The sequence below is a fragment of the Branchiostoma belcheri genome, unplaced genomic scaffold (genome assembly GCF_001625305.1).
Source record: "Branchiostoma belcheri isolate BF01 breed outbred unplaced genomic scaffold, Haploidv18h27 scaffold38, whole genome shotgun sequence".
Lineage (NCBI taxonomy): Eukaryota > Metazoa > Chordata > Leptocardii > Amphioxiformes > Branchiostomatidae > Branchiostoma > Branchiostoma belcheri.
The window spans coordinates 904,408-918,913 of NW_017803998.1; the positions used below are offsets into that span (position 1 = coordinate 904,408).

Consider the following 14,506-nt stretch of genomic DNA (forward strand, 5'->3'; position numbering starts at 1 on the left):
TATTTCCTTTCTGATAACCATTCTCTGCAGGTAATGCCATGAGGCCAGAAGTTTTCTTCCATGACCTTGTGTGTTTGGTGTAGGAGGACGTTGATCCTGGCAAAATACAAGTCTCTTTTCTTAGTTGGCATCAGTCTAACAAAGGATAGCTGGACCCCTTTGTGTTGGGCATACTTGTAGATGGTCTGCTGCAATTTCTTTGGGTCGTTTTTCTTCATATAGCCCAGGAAAAACCTCTTTCTCTGCACTCTGTTTCTCTCAATGCCCACAAAGTCTGAAAAGTCAGTGTCGTTGTCTGTACATCTTGTGTTGTTCTTCCCTGCTTGTAGCCAGTCATATTCAGAACTGTCTTGAGGGATTCTAGGGGGCTGTGTTGATTTGTGCATTGACTGGCTTGACCTCTTTCTCTTTCTGGGTGAGATCTCTTGCTGCACATGCATGACTGCTTCTTTGTATGTTTTATTCTGGGTGCTTTCAAGTCTCTTTGAACCTTGTGTACTATCTCTTACTCTCCATGGGCTTCTTCTTACTTTTGGGCTTTCCACTCTGTTTCTGTCCAATGTGCTCACGCTCCCATTTACTTCATTGGTTTGTCTGGGACCTTTGTTTTCTGTCTTTGGCCAGGCACTGCATTCTTCCTTTGCACCTCCTGGTGTGCCGGAAGTTCTGTTTGCAGGCTTGTCACCTGTTAGTATGTCTCTGTTTCTTCCTCCACTGCCACTCAGGTCAGTCTCTCTTCTGGGGCTAGGGTCTAAGATGATGACATTGGCTTCATCATCCTGTCTCTTACTCCTGGTGCTTCTTTCTCCACTCTCGTGTACAATTCTCTCTCTAGTCTGTCCTGCCTTGCTCTGTTTTACCTTGCTCTGATGGCTTTCCTGTTTCTCTGTTGTGTTGTCTGAGCTCTGTTGATTGTAGCGTGTCGAATGCAAGTATGTGGCTATCATGTCGTCCTGTTTTCTGTTCAAGAATTCCTCAGAATCTCGGCCAGGCTCACGCTCTGCACCAAGGATCTTGTTGCTTTCACCAGTTTGGTTGTTATTGTCGTTGTTCCCATTTTGTTTTCTCAAAGAGTGTTCTGTTGCACCCCCTGTACACGCAGTCGTAGTCTCAAGGTGTTCACACCTAACCCTTGTCTCCTGTACCATGCTGTGTGTCCTTGACAGAGCATATTCTTGTTCTCTCAGTCTTCCTTCGAGTGAGTGGGCTAAATTCTGTATGTATGTTGTAATCTCGCTTATCTTTGCCTCTTTGTCTGAGTCCGTTTTCTTATATGAGCCAAGAAGAGCCTGGAGCTCTGTCTCTAATGAATTGATCTTGTTGTTGTGTGTTGCCACTATTGTCTGTGTTCTCATTTGTGTGCTGTCAATCTTCTTTAGCTTCCCCTTCATACCCTCAATCTCTTCTGATAACACAAGTTGTGTTCCCTTAAGTTCTGCTAATTCCTCTTGAATACTTCTCAGATGTCTGTCGCAGTGTTCTGTTATGTCGTCTCTAGCTCCTTCTTGGCGTCTTATCTTATTGTTTACACTCTCCATCTTCTCTTTTAGCTCTTTCACGTCTTTCTTTAGCCCCTCTCTTAGGCTCGCATTTTCTGCCAGTATTCTCGCTATGACGTCATTGTCTTCTTCATCCTCTAGGATCGGGTTTAAAACTCTGCTTCTTGTCATGGCTGGACTCTGCCACATGCCTTGCTGGGTTCCATGAGGGAACATTCTCTTTATCTCTGCCAAGTTCCTTTCTCCTTCTAAGAATTGAAACAGGGCACACACGTCTTCTGCTAGTCTGTTGGCGACCGGCTCGGTATTAGCCCTGTACGTTCTCTTCTTGGGTTGCCCCTGTGGACACCCTGGTCTTTCTTGTCTGGCTATTGTGATTAATGCATCCCTCGTGTGGTTCAGTATGTGCTCATTATGGTTACTTGCTGCAAGTACCTTCTTTTTTGCTGTATTTCGGTCGAGTCCCTCAATGTGGCTCCTCACTAGGTTGAGGATCTCCCTCGGTGTCTCTGAGTCATCTTCAAATGAAATATCCTCTATGCCTCTAAGCCACGTCCCCGAGCCCTCCAGCTCCCCTTCCTCGTTGTCTGCATGTGTACTCTCCTGCTCCGCTGTCTGCTCACACTCCATGGCTGCTGTCTTCTGTCCGTTGGCTGTTTGGCCCTTGTTGCGCCTGAAAAGCAAACGAAACTCGCCAGTACACAGCTACGGCTACAGCCCTCAAGGTCTACAGATTTCTGTTGATCCGGTTACACTCTAAAGCCAAGTGTTAGGCAAGTACTAGCTACCCACCGGCAAGGGCCCGTATTTCAGGGCCCTCGGATGTTACAGCGTCACACCGGTGGGGAGGGGGGCGCTACGCGCCAACAGCGTCGGTCTGCTTTCTCCGTCCTCTGTCCGTCTTCCTGGGACTGGTATTTCCCTCGGTGTTCTCTTGGTTCTTCGCCGCCTTTCCCCACACGAGTAGGTACTACAGTCGTGTTTTTAATTGGCCTAAAAGCGTTGTTTACCGGGATTCTGCTCAGCCTAAAAAAACAACGCGGCCGCCATCTTGGACGATCCCATTTTTTTCAACCAGGCTACAACGAAGGCAACAACAACGGCTATCACCATTCTCGTTACGCGATTACGCGACTTAATGTCATTCCTAGAATCAGCAGCTACACCCCTATTTTGTCTTAAGGTCTTAAACAAAGCGCGTAAAAGAACATAATTATAACTAAAGGCAATACAAACGATAGAAGGAAATTAAAAAGTGTCATTGCCAGATTCTTCTTAATGATGCCTTGCGATTGAATATCTCGTGATGTTGCTGGTAAGAATATAAAGATATATCCTAAAATACTTAGCACAAATGCTAACACCCATAAACCGGCATTTATAAGCCAAGCGCGCTTCTTTGAGCTCTTTTCTATGTGGCCTATGGGGTCTGAAACAGCCTGGTAACGTTCTATACTCAGTGTCGTGAGACATAACACGCTGACGAAAGCGCACGTGTCATAGCTTACAAACGTTACATGTTGAAGCCATCCGCCCGTTTCTTCTAGTAGAACTACGGCCCAAACCAGCGGAGTTGCCACCGTGCAAAAGAAGAAGTCAGCCATCGCAATGTTTAACACAAATATGTTTGGATAGGTCCTCATCTTCGGTTTCTTGACTATGACGTAGATGACAAATGCGTTTAACACAGAAGCAACGGCAGCCAGAATGAGATGCACCGTTGGAAACCAAACAGTTTTCTCCAGCGAAGAAGTCACAGGGAACGGAACAGTCCCGACGGAATATGAATTGTTGTCCATTTCCGGTGGAAAGATTGATCCCGGAAATGACGTCATAGTTTCTTTAATGTTATGTTCCAGGTGTGTTGTCACAGTTTTCACAGGTACAATTCGCTGAAAAAAGAGAGAGTAAAGAAGGGGTATTCTTACTGCGTATGGCTCTTTGAAAGTATGGCTCTTTGAAGTAAAGGATAAAGAATAAATTAAAATGCCTAACACAGAAACACCTGGCAAAAAATATTTTTTCTCCTTCCTCATAAAATTGATACTTAAAAAGCTAAGGGTGTCAGCCTTGAAAAAAATTAAGGGCTGAATTTTGTAAAGAATATTTTAAAAGTTTTTGAAAAATTGCTGTTTATGTCAAAACTAGATCTATTATAACATGTACCACACATAAACACTGCAGATATGAATCACTCACATAACCAGAAGTTCCACTCTGTCAATTGGTGACAGGCTGTGCTTAGTACCAGACTAAGTACTAGCCTCCTTCGCAGTCTTGTTGGGTGTGGGCGTAATTTTTTCTCTGAGCGACGCGAGTAATATGAGCGCGGAAAACCTTCTCTCCCGTGGCAAAAGTCCCTCGGCAGCAAATCGTCCCTCGCGGCGGCATATTACTCGCGTCGCTCAGAGAAAAAATTACGCCCACACCCAACAAGACTGCGAAGGAGGCTAACTAAGTACATGTAGTCTTCGGCCGCCATCTTGCTTTGCACGGTATTTTACTTAATAAGTATGGAAATGGATATGAACGAATAAATTGTTTGACAAGATTTTTCCAAAACAGCATATTACACAAATATATGTTTTCCTGGCCATGTTTATTAATATACGTATGCTGGCGATGTGATAATATGGTGTTATCTATTGAGTAAATGTTGAACAGATAAACAGACTGTTATTAGAATATATATACCGTGTCCAGATATACATGTACATGTAACAGCACCCGCGTTTGATAAAACAGTATAATGAGATGCATAAATCCTATGCAAATCTTCAGAATACTTGCTGCATGTATTCAAATCAAAACTGACTGTTTTTTAATCTTGTTAAAAAAAAAAAGAATACACATCGTTAATATAACACGTACCTGTGTGTTCCAAGATCTTGGCACAACTGGCTAAACCGGATATGACGACAGTGGGTGACGTGTAGTCTGTCCAAAAGCGGGGATGCATAACTTACTATATATATTGTCACAGTAATAAATTATTGTTCTGTTAGGCCATACTGATTTGATTAAATGAATAACATTCTCTGGGCACCCCAAACACTGATGGATTCAGCAGAGAAAAAAGTTGAGAAAAGTGGGGTCGTGTGGCGTAGGAGCAGAGTGCTCGACTCGGAATCAAGAGGCCCCGGGTTCGAGTCCTGACATGGAAAAAAAAAGTTAAGAAAAAAGTTTTCTTGAAGTTATGAACTCTATAAGTCATCACAAAGTTAAAAATGACAAAGACACAGAACAATATTGGTACATATTTACCAAACAATAAACAATAATATATTTTTCTTCTTCAACACACATTTCATTTATTGACAAGCAAACAGGTCCTTGGTAAATACAAAGGACTATATTTGTACACATTTTGTTCCACTATCAATTTGAAATGTCAGAATACAGAAATGCAGGTAATGTTATAGACACATTAAAGCTTTACATATATTTACATGCAGGTGCTTTCTGAAAATAGCATTGATTTACTTTTTAAGAATTCAGACTTTCGAATCATGCAAAAACAATGATCATACAGATAAAAAAGATTCATTTATTTATGATATGTATAGATATAATGTTTTTATGTCTTCTTTCTTTCTTTCTTTCTTTTTCTTTCTTTCTTTCTTTCTTTCTTTTTTTCTTTCTTTTCCTTTTTTTCTTTCTTTCTTTCTTTCTTTCTTTCTTTCTTTCTTTCTTTCTTTCTTCTTTCTTTCTTTCTTTCTTTATTTTTAAACTTGGCAGTTTGACTTCCAGATCAGAAGTCGAGTTTATAGATGTCCCCGACATGTTCTCCGTAGTACTTTGTAGCCAGGTCTCTCCTTGGCAACTTGACATCTGACTTGGTTCCTTTCTTGTCCTGCGAGGTTTTCTTGGCAGACAACTTCTGTTGTTTTTGTCTGTTCCTCTCCAACTGGCTAGCTACTCTCCTGTAGAATAGTACGACAAAGTAAAAAAGTGATCTCGAACCATTTGAACTCAATGAACTTAACTTAGTAACCTTATCTACTAGTCCTGACAGAGAAGATACTATGCACAGTATTTACAGGTTCATTGTACTTGCAAAAGTTTCTCTAGCTCTTTCCAAAACAGCCTAATCTCATGAATACATGACAAAATAAATGATCGGCTAACCATTGCAGTGTTAGGAAATTGAATGAATGACTATGATTATTATGACTGAATGAATGAATGAAAAAATGAATAGACAGATTACACATTAAAGATGTAGTTGCTATATGACAACAGATAGGCAATTCCAACCATATGCAATGCTGCATTAGGAAATGAACTGAAATGAAGGAAGGAAGAAGGAAGGAAGGAAGGAAGGAAGAAAGGAAGGAAAGTAGGAAGTTAGGAAGGAAGGAAGGTGGGAAGGAAGGAAGGAAGGAAGGAAGAAAGGAAGGTAGGAAGAAAGGAAGGAACAAATTTAATAATAATAAAGACATACTGTGCAGGAGGTAGAGGGGAAACGTATGCTGACTCCCCCGCGTGTGAAATCCCTCGCTCCACCTGAGACGGCTGGTTGGCCTTCTCCCACTCCAGGAAGTTATACTTGTGCAGACAGTGTCTGCATTTCAGCTCACTCTTCACTGAGGATTAAAAACAATTAAATTAAAAACCGATTAAAGCACCAATAAGAAATGAAGCATTTTACACCTCTAAAGTTTTATTCATTATACATTATAACTCTGTTTTTTACATCACTCACATGCTTTCTCGATGACTACGGGATGTCCGGCCAGTTTGGCGGTATCCAGGGCCGTATCGTCGCGGTTGTTACGAATGCTGAGCTCAGCGTCGTGCTGCAGACAGCAGTTAAAACACTCGGCACTGCCCGCCTCTCCCGCGTAGTGCAGCGGGGTGTAGCCCTGGTCTGAAGGGACAAGCGAGGAAGTACATGTCATGGTCAATAAAAAGATACCGGTAATATAGATTTATAGCCTTTTTGAGGACACAACATCAGGAATGAGAATCAATAAAATCTGCTGGAGTTATGTTAGTAGATGTTACAGTGTCCATAGTCTGGTGACTGTGTAAGGCTATCAGAACTGTGATTCTAAGAAATAAATCATTTCGAAACAGAATTGTAACTTACCATCCTGAATGTTTGGGTTGATTCCCTTCTCCAGTAGCCAGTGTAGACAAGTCATGCCATCATACTGGGCAGCCTGGAAACAAACAACAAGGAAGGAAGATTCTCGCAATTAAAAAATGCTTAAAAAATGCAGGCATGCAGAAAAAGTATTCAAGCCGAGTAAGTGTGCTTCAGCTATTAGTACTAGTATAATGTGAATCATCAATGTTAGCACTTCTAATGGTTTTCCTCAAACCAGAACTGAATTTACCCTGTTCTGTAGTAAATTTACCATGTGTGCAGGTGTCCTGCCGCTCCCATCCCTCCCCTCTGGATGGCAGCCATTTTTGATGAGGAGGCGTAGACAGTTGACGTGGTTGTGTGCGGCTGCGTAGTGGTGAGGTCTGCATCCAAAACTGTCACCAACCGTGGTGGGGCAGTCACACTGGATCAGGGCCACTAAAGCTTCCAGACCTGCAACACAATGTTTTAGGCATAAATCTCAATAATCTTTACAACCCACTGCCCCTACTGCCTCAAAAAGGCCATGGGACTAATATTACCTGTCCTTGGTGCTGAACAACATATCCGCTTCAAAAAATAATGGGATTAACACATATACCTTTACATTTTAGTGGGAGAGGAAAGGAAATGCAAAAAATAAGCAGTAAATTTCAATGTTAACAGGACCAATATCAGCCCATGCTGCCGGTAGCCCACTTTATTGCAATGTTGCAATTTGAATAAAATGAAATAAAATTACTTAGTCGTCAACATTTACAGCAGATGAATGACAATATTTTACTTACTTATGCTGATATGATGTCGTAGTTAGAAATATTGTAAACAGTCCATGTATTTCAGCAATGGCTGCAAAGTGGAGTCTGTTTTTATGAAGTAATAAACCATTATTATTATTATTATAACAGCATAATCAGCAGGACTGACCCCCATGCTGTGCGGCATAGTGGATAGGTGACCTCCCCTGGGAGTCAGTGACCTGTAGGTTAATGCCCTTGTAGAAGAGAGACTGGAGGATGCTGGGATGGTTCCTCATGGCGGCCAGGTGACCCGGGGTCCTCATCAGGTTGTCATGGAGACCACAGTCCGCACCTGGAATCATGGGAAACATTCGAAAGAGCTTAGTGAACAGTGGCAGAAGTGTAATGGTTGGCCTAGAACCAAGAGGTCCCAGGTTCGATCCCTTGATGCCTGATGTTGTGCCCGGAAAGGTTGTCACAATATGACATGTTTTAACACCATTTTATCTTTCAACTTGAAGACTGAATACACATCTTTCCAGTTATGAATTGAAAGAGAGAGAGAGAGAGAGAGAGAGAGAGAGAGAAATTTGAAGGACAATAGAGCAAGTCCTATCAGATATGGGTGTGGATGAGGGTTGGGTGATGACAAGTGACAAAAGTGAAAAATAACGTTCTACCTTAGTACATGTAGCTACTAATATGACCATGTTAACTGAATTGATACAACTACTAAGAAAATTCTTCTAACTCAAAAACTCTTGACAAGGGACCAATTAAAAAGGATTAAAGCACCAATAAGAAATTAAGTATTTTACACCTCTGAGGTTTTTTACTGTGTTCCTCCGATGTGCTATTCACTTTCTCCCAGCCTACAAAAAGACCATTTTGTATAGGTGGTATCCTACCTTTATCAGCCAGTATGTTAAAACAGTCCAGTTCTCCATGGAAGGCAGCCAAGTGACAGGCGCTCTGTCCATCCTTATCCTACAGGCAGTGGAACAAGATGGAATTGAAGTTGACATGCTAAACCTGATAATGAGTTAGTGTGACATGATACAATGAGTCTTGCAGTTAGGGTTGTGGCTATTGTTGACTCAGAGATCCAAAGGTGCTTGGTTCGAATCCCTGGCAGGCCCCATTGTTGTGCCCTTTTATAAAACACTTTACACCTGTTTCTACACTCAACTCAGGTGAAAATGAGTTTATCATCTTTGGTATAAGGGAATCGTTCTCTTGGATGAGATGTAAGGCCAGAGGCCCCATGTTTGTGTAGAGCCACACCTCTCCTCAAACTTGCTTGGCCACGGAGCACCTTAAAGATCCCACATTTTAACACTTATCAAAAAGGGTTATTGGAGTTCTTAAGTCCCTGAGTGTGTGTGGATCAAACCTCACAGTCTGGTCTTACACAGCTGTACTCTTACTGTACAAGTTTTACACCTAAAGGAAGCTTACTGGTTATAACAAACAAAACAAAAGCCTGGATGACAATTCTGTACATTGTATGGTACATGTCTCCTACAAGTTGGCAAAGCATAATCACAAAAGCCATAACCGTTACACATGTACCAACCTGAGTGTCCAGAGCCCTGCCTCTCTTCATGTACCTGACCAGTACCTTGACCACCCTGTCAAACCCTCCGATACAGGAGTCATGGAGCGCCGTCCGACCAGCTGCACTCTGGACCAGGGGGTTGCCTTCAGCCTGCAGAAACAGAAATTTGAGTCTGCAAACATTTCTGGATATAAATACACTTTTTGCTTGTTTGTACATTGTATCCAGCATTCTTCTTGTATTTGTACTGTCTGTCCTTCCATTTCCTGTCCTATAGTTAAGGAGGAGGTAGGAATACCAAAACTTTGCCTCAAAGGAGGGTGAATAACATTATACTTCACTTTCATCACTTTACATTTTGTTATTTCTAAAATGGAATGGCATGCAAAGTAAACGGTATGAATGATTGTGAAATTGAGATAAACATTTGGAGAAACAAATATCCACATGCATAGATTTAAGTTAAGACTGTTACACTGTATATAACCACCAATATGTTCTGATGCTTCAACTCAATCCATGATCTAACATTTACCCAGTCCTATGTCAGAATAATCTTTTTAAACATGCATAGGACTGTCTCCACTTACTGTACCTTGAACATTGCAGGTAATGTACAAATAGATATCAGAAATATCTACACAGCTCCAACTTTACCTGCATTATCCATGTATACACGTTAACACGTGTACGCGAGCTCTAATCATTAGGCACTCCTCACCTTGAGTAGTATCTCCACCACAGCAAGGTGCCCGTACCCTGCAGCCCTGTGTAAGGCTGTGCGTTTGTCCTCCTCAGAACAGAAGTCTGCGTCTAGACTAGTGGTCTCCAGTAGGCGACGGACCGTGTCGGAGTCTCCCTTCTCTGCCGCAACCAACAATTCCGTTCCACGCTCTGCGAAGAAAAGGAAAAAACATGGTCCAGAAATGCAACCATTTCGATAAATTTAAACTACCCACGCTTTGCAAAGAAAAGGAAAATAATTATACATTCTTTTGTGTCAAAATGCTTAGTCTTAAACTTTTAAAATTTATTACTTCTGGATATGGAAGTATTGTTTTGGGTGGCCGCGTTGTGTCACTGTGTGTGTGTGTGTCACAGTGCATGTGCGCGTCTTTGTCTGGACATAGTAGGTTCACAGCATGTGGGTGGAGGAAAGACTTACAGGCAGAAGGCCACTGGTCAGACACAGGAACTGGGGTAGACTTTAAGGTCACGAAAACTGCAAAGAACTTGAATTTTGCTGCTTTTGACAGACAAAAGTTCCCTGCTTTCTGTTATTTTGATTACGACAAAATTGTAACATCACACACTTAGCATTAATGTGGCTTAAATTCTGTACAAAAAGAATGAAAAAAATAATCATTTTGACCCCTCTTAAGCTTTTCAAACCCTCTTAAGTTTTGGTGTAGACTGTGTTTATGACAAGTAAACACACTCAGTCTGGTTGCTTGTTTGGTGACCAGATTGTAACCAACATGCTCGATCAAGGCAGCACGTAATTACAAGAGTACGCTGGTTTTCTTACCAGGGTTCCACGCTGAGGGATTCCGACTTTCGAGTTCCGAATGTGTGATTTCCGACCTGCTCGGGTACGAGGTGGAGGTCTGTCTGCCGAAGGACCAGGGGGTTTTGGGAGTTTGTGGAAACTGAAGAACCTCGTCTTCAAATTCATCCATACCTCAGAATCTAGATACCAAATCCATTGTTACCAAAGCAAGAAGGCAATCAGAGATAGCAGACTTCAACCCCTCAGAGATAAGCGTCATTCAGCAGACGGCACTGCTTACCTATGGCAGAGCACATAGACAGACTGCAGTGCAAAAACACATGTGGACAGACAAGCCAAAAATTATATAATAATACATAGTTTACGTTCATGGAAAAATGAATATGAAGATACTGTGAGTCTTACAATAGCCAATGCTGCATTACATCCATTTCTACTTCAACAATACAAAATTCATGCAGGCGACTCTAAACCTTGTAACATAAACAGAAAGTACAATTCCTTCTTTAAAACACACTGTACATCAGTATGCATAATTAGACATTTTCGATTAAATTCTGAATAGGACAATAACCACGAGACTATATTGAATCCAAACAGCAAGTACATGTAACATCCGTGTCCATAATATCACCAGGGTCCATAATATCGCCACCTTGAGAAAAAGTGTGCTCAAAGATATTTTTACTGCAACATACCCTAGGTATGTACATTTGAGGTGTGCAGGAGTGCATACCAAGAGTATGTTGCAGTAAAAATATCTTTAAGCACACTTTTTCTCAAGGTGGCGGTATTATAGACCCTGGTGATATTATGGACACGGATGTTACATGAAGTTTTACCAAAAAGCAAGAAACAAAAGTATATAACTTGGAGAAACCTGAAAAACTCTCCACAAAAACACCACAAACTGTTCCCTAAGACATTCCTGACAAGTTTCTTTTCAAGCGTCCCAGGAGCTTTTCTGACTGAGATACTGTAAGTCTTCAAACTTTCGCAGTCATCTTATTTGTTGTGCTGACCTATTCAGCATAAAATTCATGACACCAAGAATATTGACATTCTAAATTATGTAAAAATGCACTAATTTCAAGCATGAAGTCAAAACACCGTGAAAACCTCATTCTCCCACCTAGTATAAAATAAAACAACCACAAAAGTAACGGAATTTACAGTATAGTTCTGCTTTTACGCTTCGGACTGAATGCAAAACAGTTTCACCTCGCTTCACCTCATAAATTGCAGAAAGCAGCGACCTTTGTCAGAAAGGTCAAACACAGAGCCAGCACATCTCTATGGAACAGCTAAAGTGTACACACAACAAATGACAGCATACGTTCCCATGAAGTAATTAAAAAAAGCATCTGGAATCCCCGCGGGTGTACTTAACCTGTCAGGTGGCTTCACCTGGACAAATAAGCTGACCTCGCAGACAACAAAAGTTGATTAAATCAAACAATGAGTCTACTTAAAGGGTATAGAATAAGTTAATTGAGAAATTTTGATCTGCAATAGCAATTTTTTCCAACCCAAAGGTGTGAAAATTCTATGACATCTTAATAAAAAAAGAAAAGAGACCAAAAAAATGCATCGAACACCTTCTTAACCCAATAAACCAGTGTAAAATTGGGGTGCCAATAGTTAAAACAGTAGCCAATATTCATAAAAGGCTATTTCAAAGTTCTAAGTTTTACATCAAGTATTTCCTATAGAATATAATTCATGTTTCAAAAATTATTTTGAAACTTCAAAACAGAATTATTCAAGTCTTGATGACAATGTTGTAACTCTGCCTTAGGCTATGTATACTATACAAGTTGTCTTCACAACTGTTTCCAAAACAGTAACCAGGTATGTGATCATGAGATAACTCAGATACATTCTGGTCAAAGGACAGCTTGTCTCATTATTATCAATGTGACCCTTATATGATGAGATATTGCACTTAGATACAGGGGTCAATTTGGTTTATTTTGAAGACTTTGAGTATGTGAAAATCGACATTGAATAAATCTAGTAAGTTCTAAGATTTGTTCTATATTTTCTTGTCAGTGGACTTTCAAATTCAAAAGGATTCGAGAACAACCTCAGGACTTCACAATAAAAAAAAAATCATACAGTTTGGGCATGACCTAATTGTATTGAATGATTTGCACAAAACATGAATGTAGATCCTTATATAATAGTACATGTGTACTACATAATCATGACATTGACATTCATTCAAATGAGACAAGCAACTGGATAGATTTTGAAAACTGTCAACATAACTGTTACCTCAACAAGCTGGGGTCTATAGATTAGTAATCCTGCTTCAAACCCGAAAGGAAAAGCAGTCTAGCTTAGCTCTGATCTTGGCCAAGTAGCATTGAGAATGTCAACAATAAAGCTACTCATGCTAGGAAATGCCACAATACAGACTGCTATTCCAGCTACACATGGTGAAATAGAACAGACCCAAGCAAACCTGTCTCAAAGTCAAGCATCACAAAGGAACAAAAACCTGCACATACTAACACTAACATTGACAACACAAAAGCCTTCAGTCAAAGTAACAATTGTCACACCACAAAAACCTTTGCAATATACTGACATTTCAGCAGAATCTTACAGTATTCAACTATTATGTTATATCTACCTGCATTTTAGGAACTTTGAAAGGAATTCTCAACAGTATACAATGTAGACTAGAAAGCAATTCTCCAGCTCACCTCCCGGTAAAAGTCCATAAAAACATTCACAACACTCAGTCTTACAGCTTGACAGAATATTACAGTAATAAACTTATATATGATCTACTAGCATTTTAGGAACCTTCAAACGAATCTACTACTCAACAGTATAAGCAGCTCCACAGATCACAGTAAGGTACCACCCGGTAAAATTCCACGAGAACAAATTGCGTACAAATCAGGTCCGTACGTAGGGCTTCGCTCGCATTCCTCGGTGTCGGGGCAAGGTTGTAAAAACAAGAGCCACGGTCGAGAGTCCACCAGCGCGAAGCCGGATAACCCAAACGGCGTTAATGTGTAATGAGTGCAGGACACAATGGGTGTTTGACATGAGGGTCAGGCAGGGAGAGTTGTCACGATGGAGGGGATAAGTGTGGTGGATTAACGCTTACGTGCTGTTATGTGTTTAGAGTGTCATTCAAGCTTGCTCGAGCGAACAAGGTTGGGTGTATTATTTTTTAAAAAAACTAACAGAGACGGCAGACTTCGCCCCCACTTTCAGGTATAGTTGGTAAAAACACAGTCACACAGTTGACAGAGCTATAACACACACTGGCCACACTTATTAATTAATTAGTGCCAAAACAAAAACAACAACAATACTTTGTCAACAACAATACTAAATTACTGTGATGGAGAACTTAGAGCTAGTAGAAAGTGAAAGTTGAATGGTTCGATAAGGTATATTTGAAATTTTAAGACAATATGAAAAATTAATAAATTTATAATATTTTGCCAAAATTACTTCATTCAAGTAGCTTAACATGTAGTTTTTACAGAACATATCAACTTCTAGAATCAAATACGTGTTGACATTACTTCTATAACATGCGAATGTAAACCTTAGTAACGTAATATTGCATTTAATATTACAAAAAATATAACCCTTTATGAAGGGGGAGGGGGGCAGTAGATTTGCCAAAAGAGTGAGAGATCCAAATACACAAGTCCAGCGTTTAATTGCGTTATAGAGGGAGCTTTTCGTAGTCCAAACAACTGCACAGCCGTAAATTGAGTTAGTCTTAACAATCCAAACTTCGCCATTAAAACACGCCCACAAGTCGACTGGAAACCTAGCAACCAAATCTCAGAGATTGTCAGACGATAACTTTGTTTCGCAAAGTGTGTTTGCTTGGCGGTAAAAACAATCCGTGACCTCGATTCGTCTCAATAAAAGTCTCCTTTGTTTTCCTAGCTTTAATCTGGTCAAATCCGGCAGGTAAATACGACTTACCCATGGTTGTATGGATAAGAATATCCGTTCTTTTTCAGCTCAAACCAAGCGATGCTCTCACGAAAAATCACCAACGTGAACGCACGTCAAAAGGTAAACAAAACACAGAATTTTCCTGTCCTAATTCTATTTTCTTACAGA

The 14,506-nt window shown here is 40.6% G+C and overlaps 3 protein-coding genes across 3 annotated transcripts in view; all 3 read right to left on the reverse strand.

Moving 5' to 3' along the window:
• Window positions 1-2,553, reverse strand: part of LOC109476509 — a 3,123-nt gene extending 570 nt beyond the window's left edge. Inside the window, exon 1 of the mRNA XM_019777480.1 lies at window positions 19-2,553. Within this exon, the coding sequence (XP_019633039.1) occupies window positions 19-2,129 (2,111 nt within the window). The 5' untranslated portion in view covers window positions 2,130-2,553. The remainder of the gene's footprint in view (window positions 1-18) is intronic.
• LOC109476550 overlaps window positions 1-4,987 on the reverse strand; it is a 9,138-nt gene extending 4,151 nt beyond the window's left edge. The window contains exon 1 of the mRNA XM_019777537.1: window positions 4,862-4,987. The gene's annotated coding sequence lies outside the window, so the exon portion shown is untranslated. The remainder of the gene's footprint in view (window positions 1-4,861) is intronic.
• Window positions 4,988-5,178: 191 nt separating this feature from the next.
• LOC109476472 (ankyrin repeat domain-containing protein 42-like) lies at window positions 5,179-11,882 on the reverse strand. The gene is made up of 11 exons (XM_019777406.1): window positions 11,621-11,882; window positions 10,418-10,578; window positions 9,611-9,783; window positions 8,908-9,039; window positions 8,240-8,318; window positions 7,519-7,683; window positions 6,863-7,044; window positions 6,592-6,664; window positions 6,205-6,369; window positions 5,944-6,085; window positions 5,179-5,422 (listed from the first exon to the last, which is right to left on the reverse strand). Exons 2-11 carry the CDS (start codon window positions 10,566-10,568, stop codon window positions 5,251-5,253), a joined length of 1,434 nt encoding a protein of 477 aa, XP_019632965.1. The 5' UTR covers window positions 10,569-10,578; window positions 11,621-11,882; the 3' UTR covers window positions 5,179-5,250.
• Between the last annotated feature and the right edge of the window lie 2,624 nt (window positions 11,883-14,506).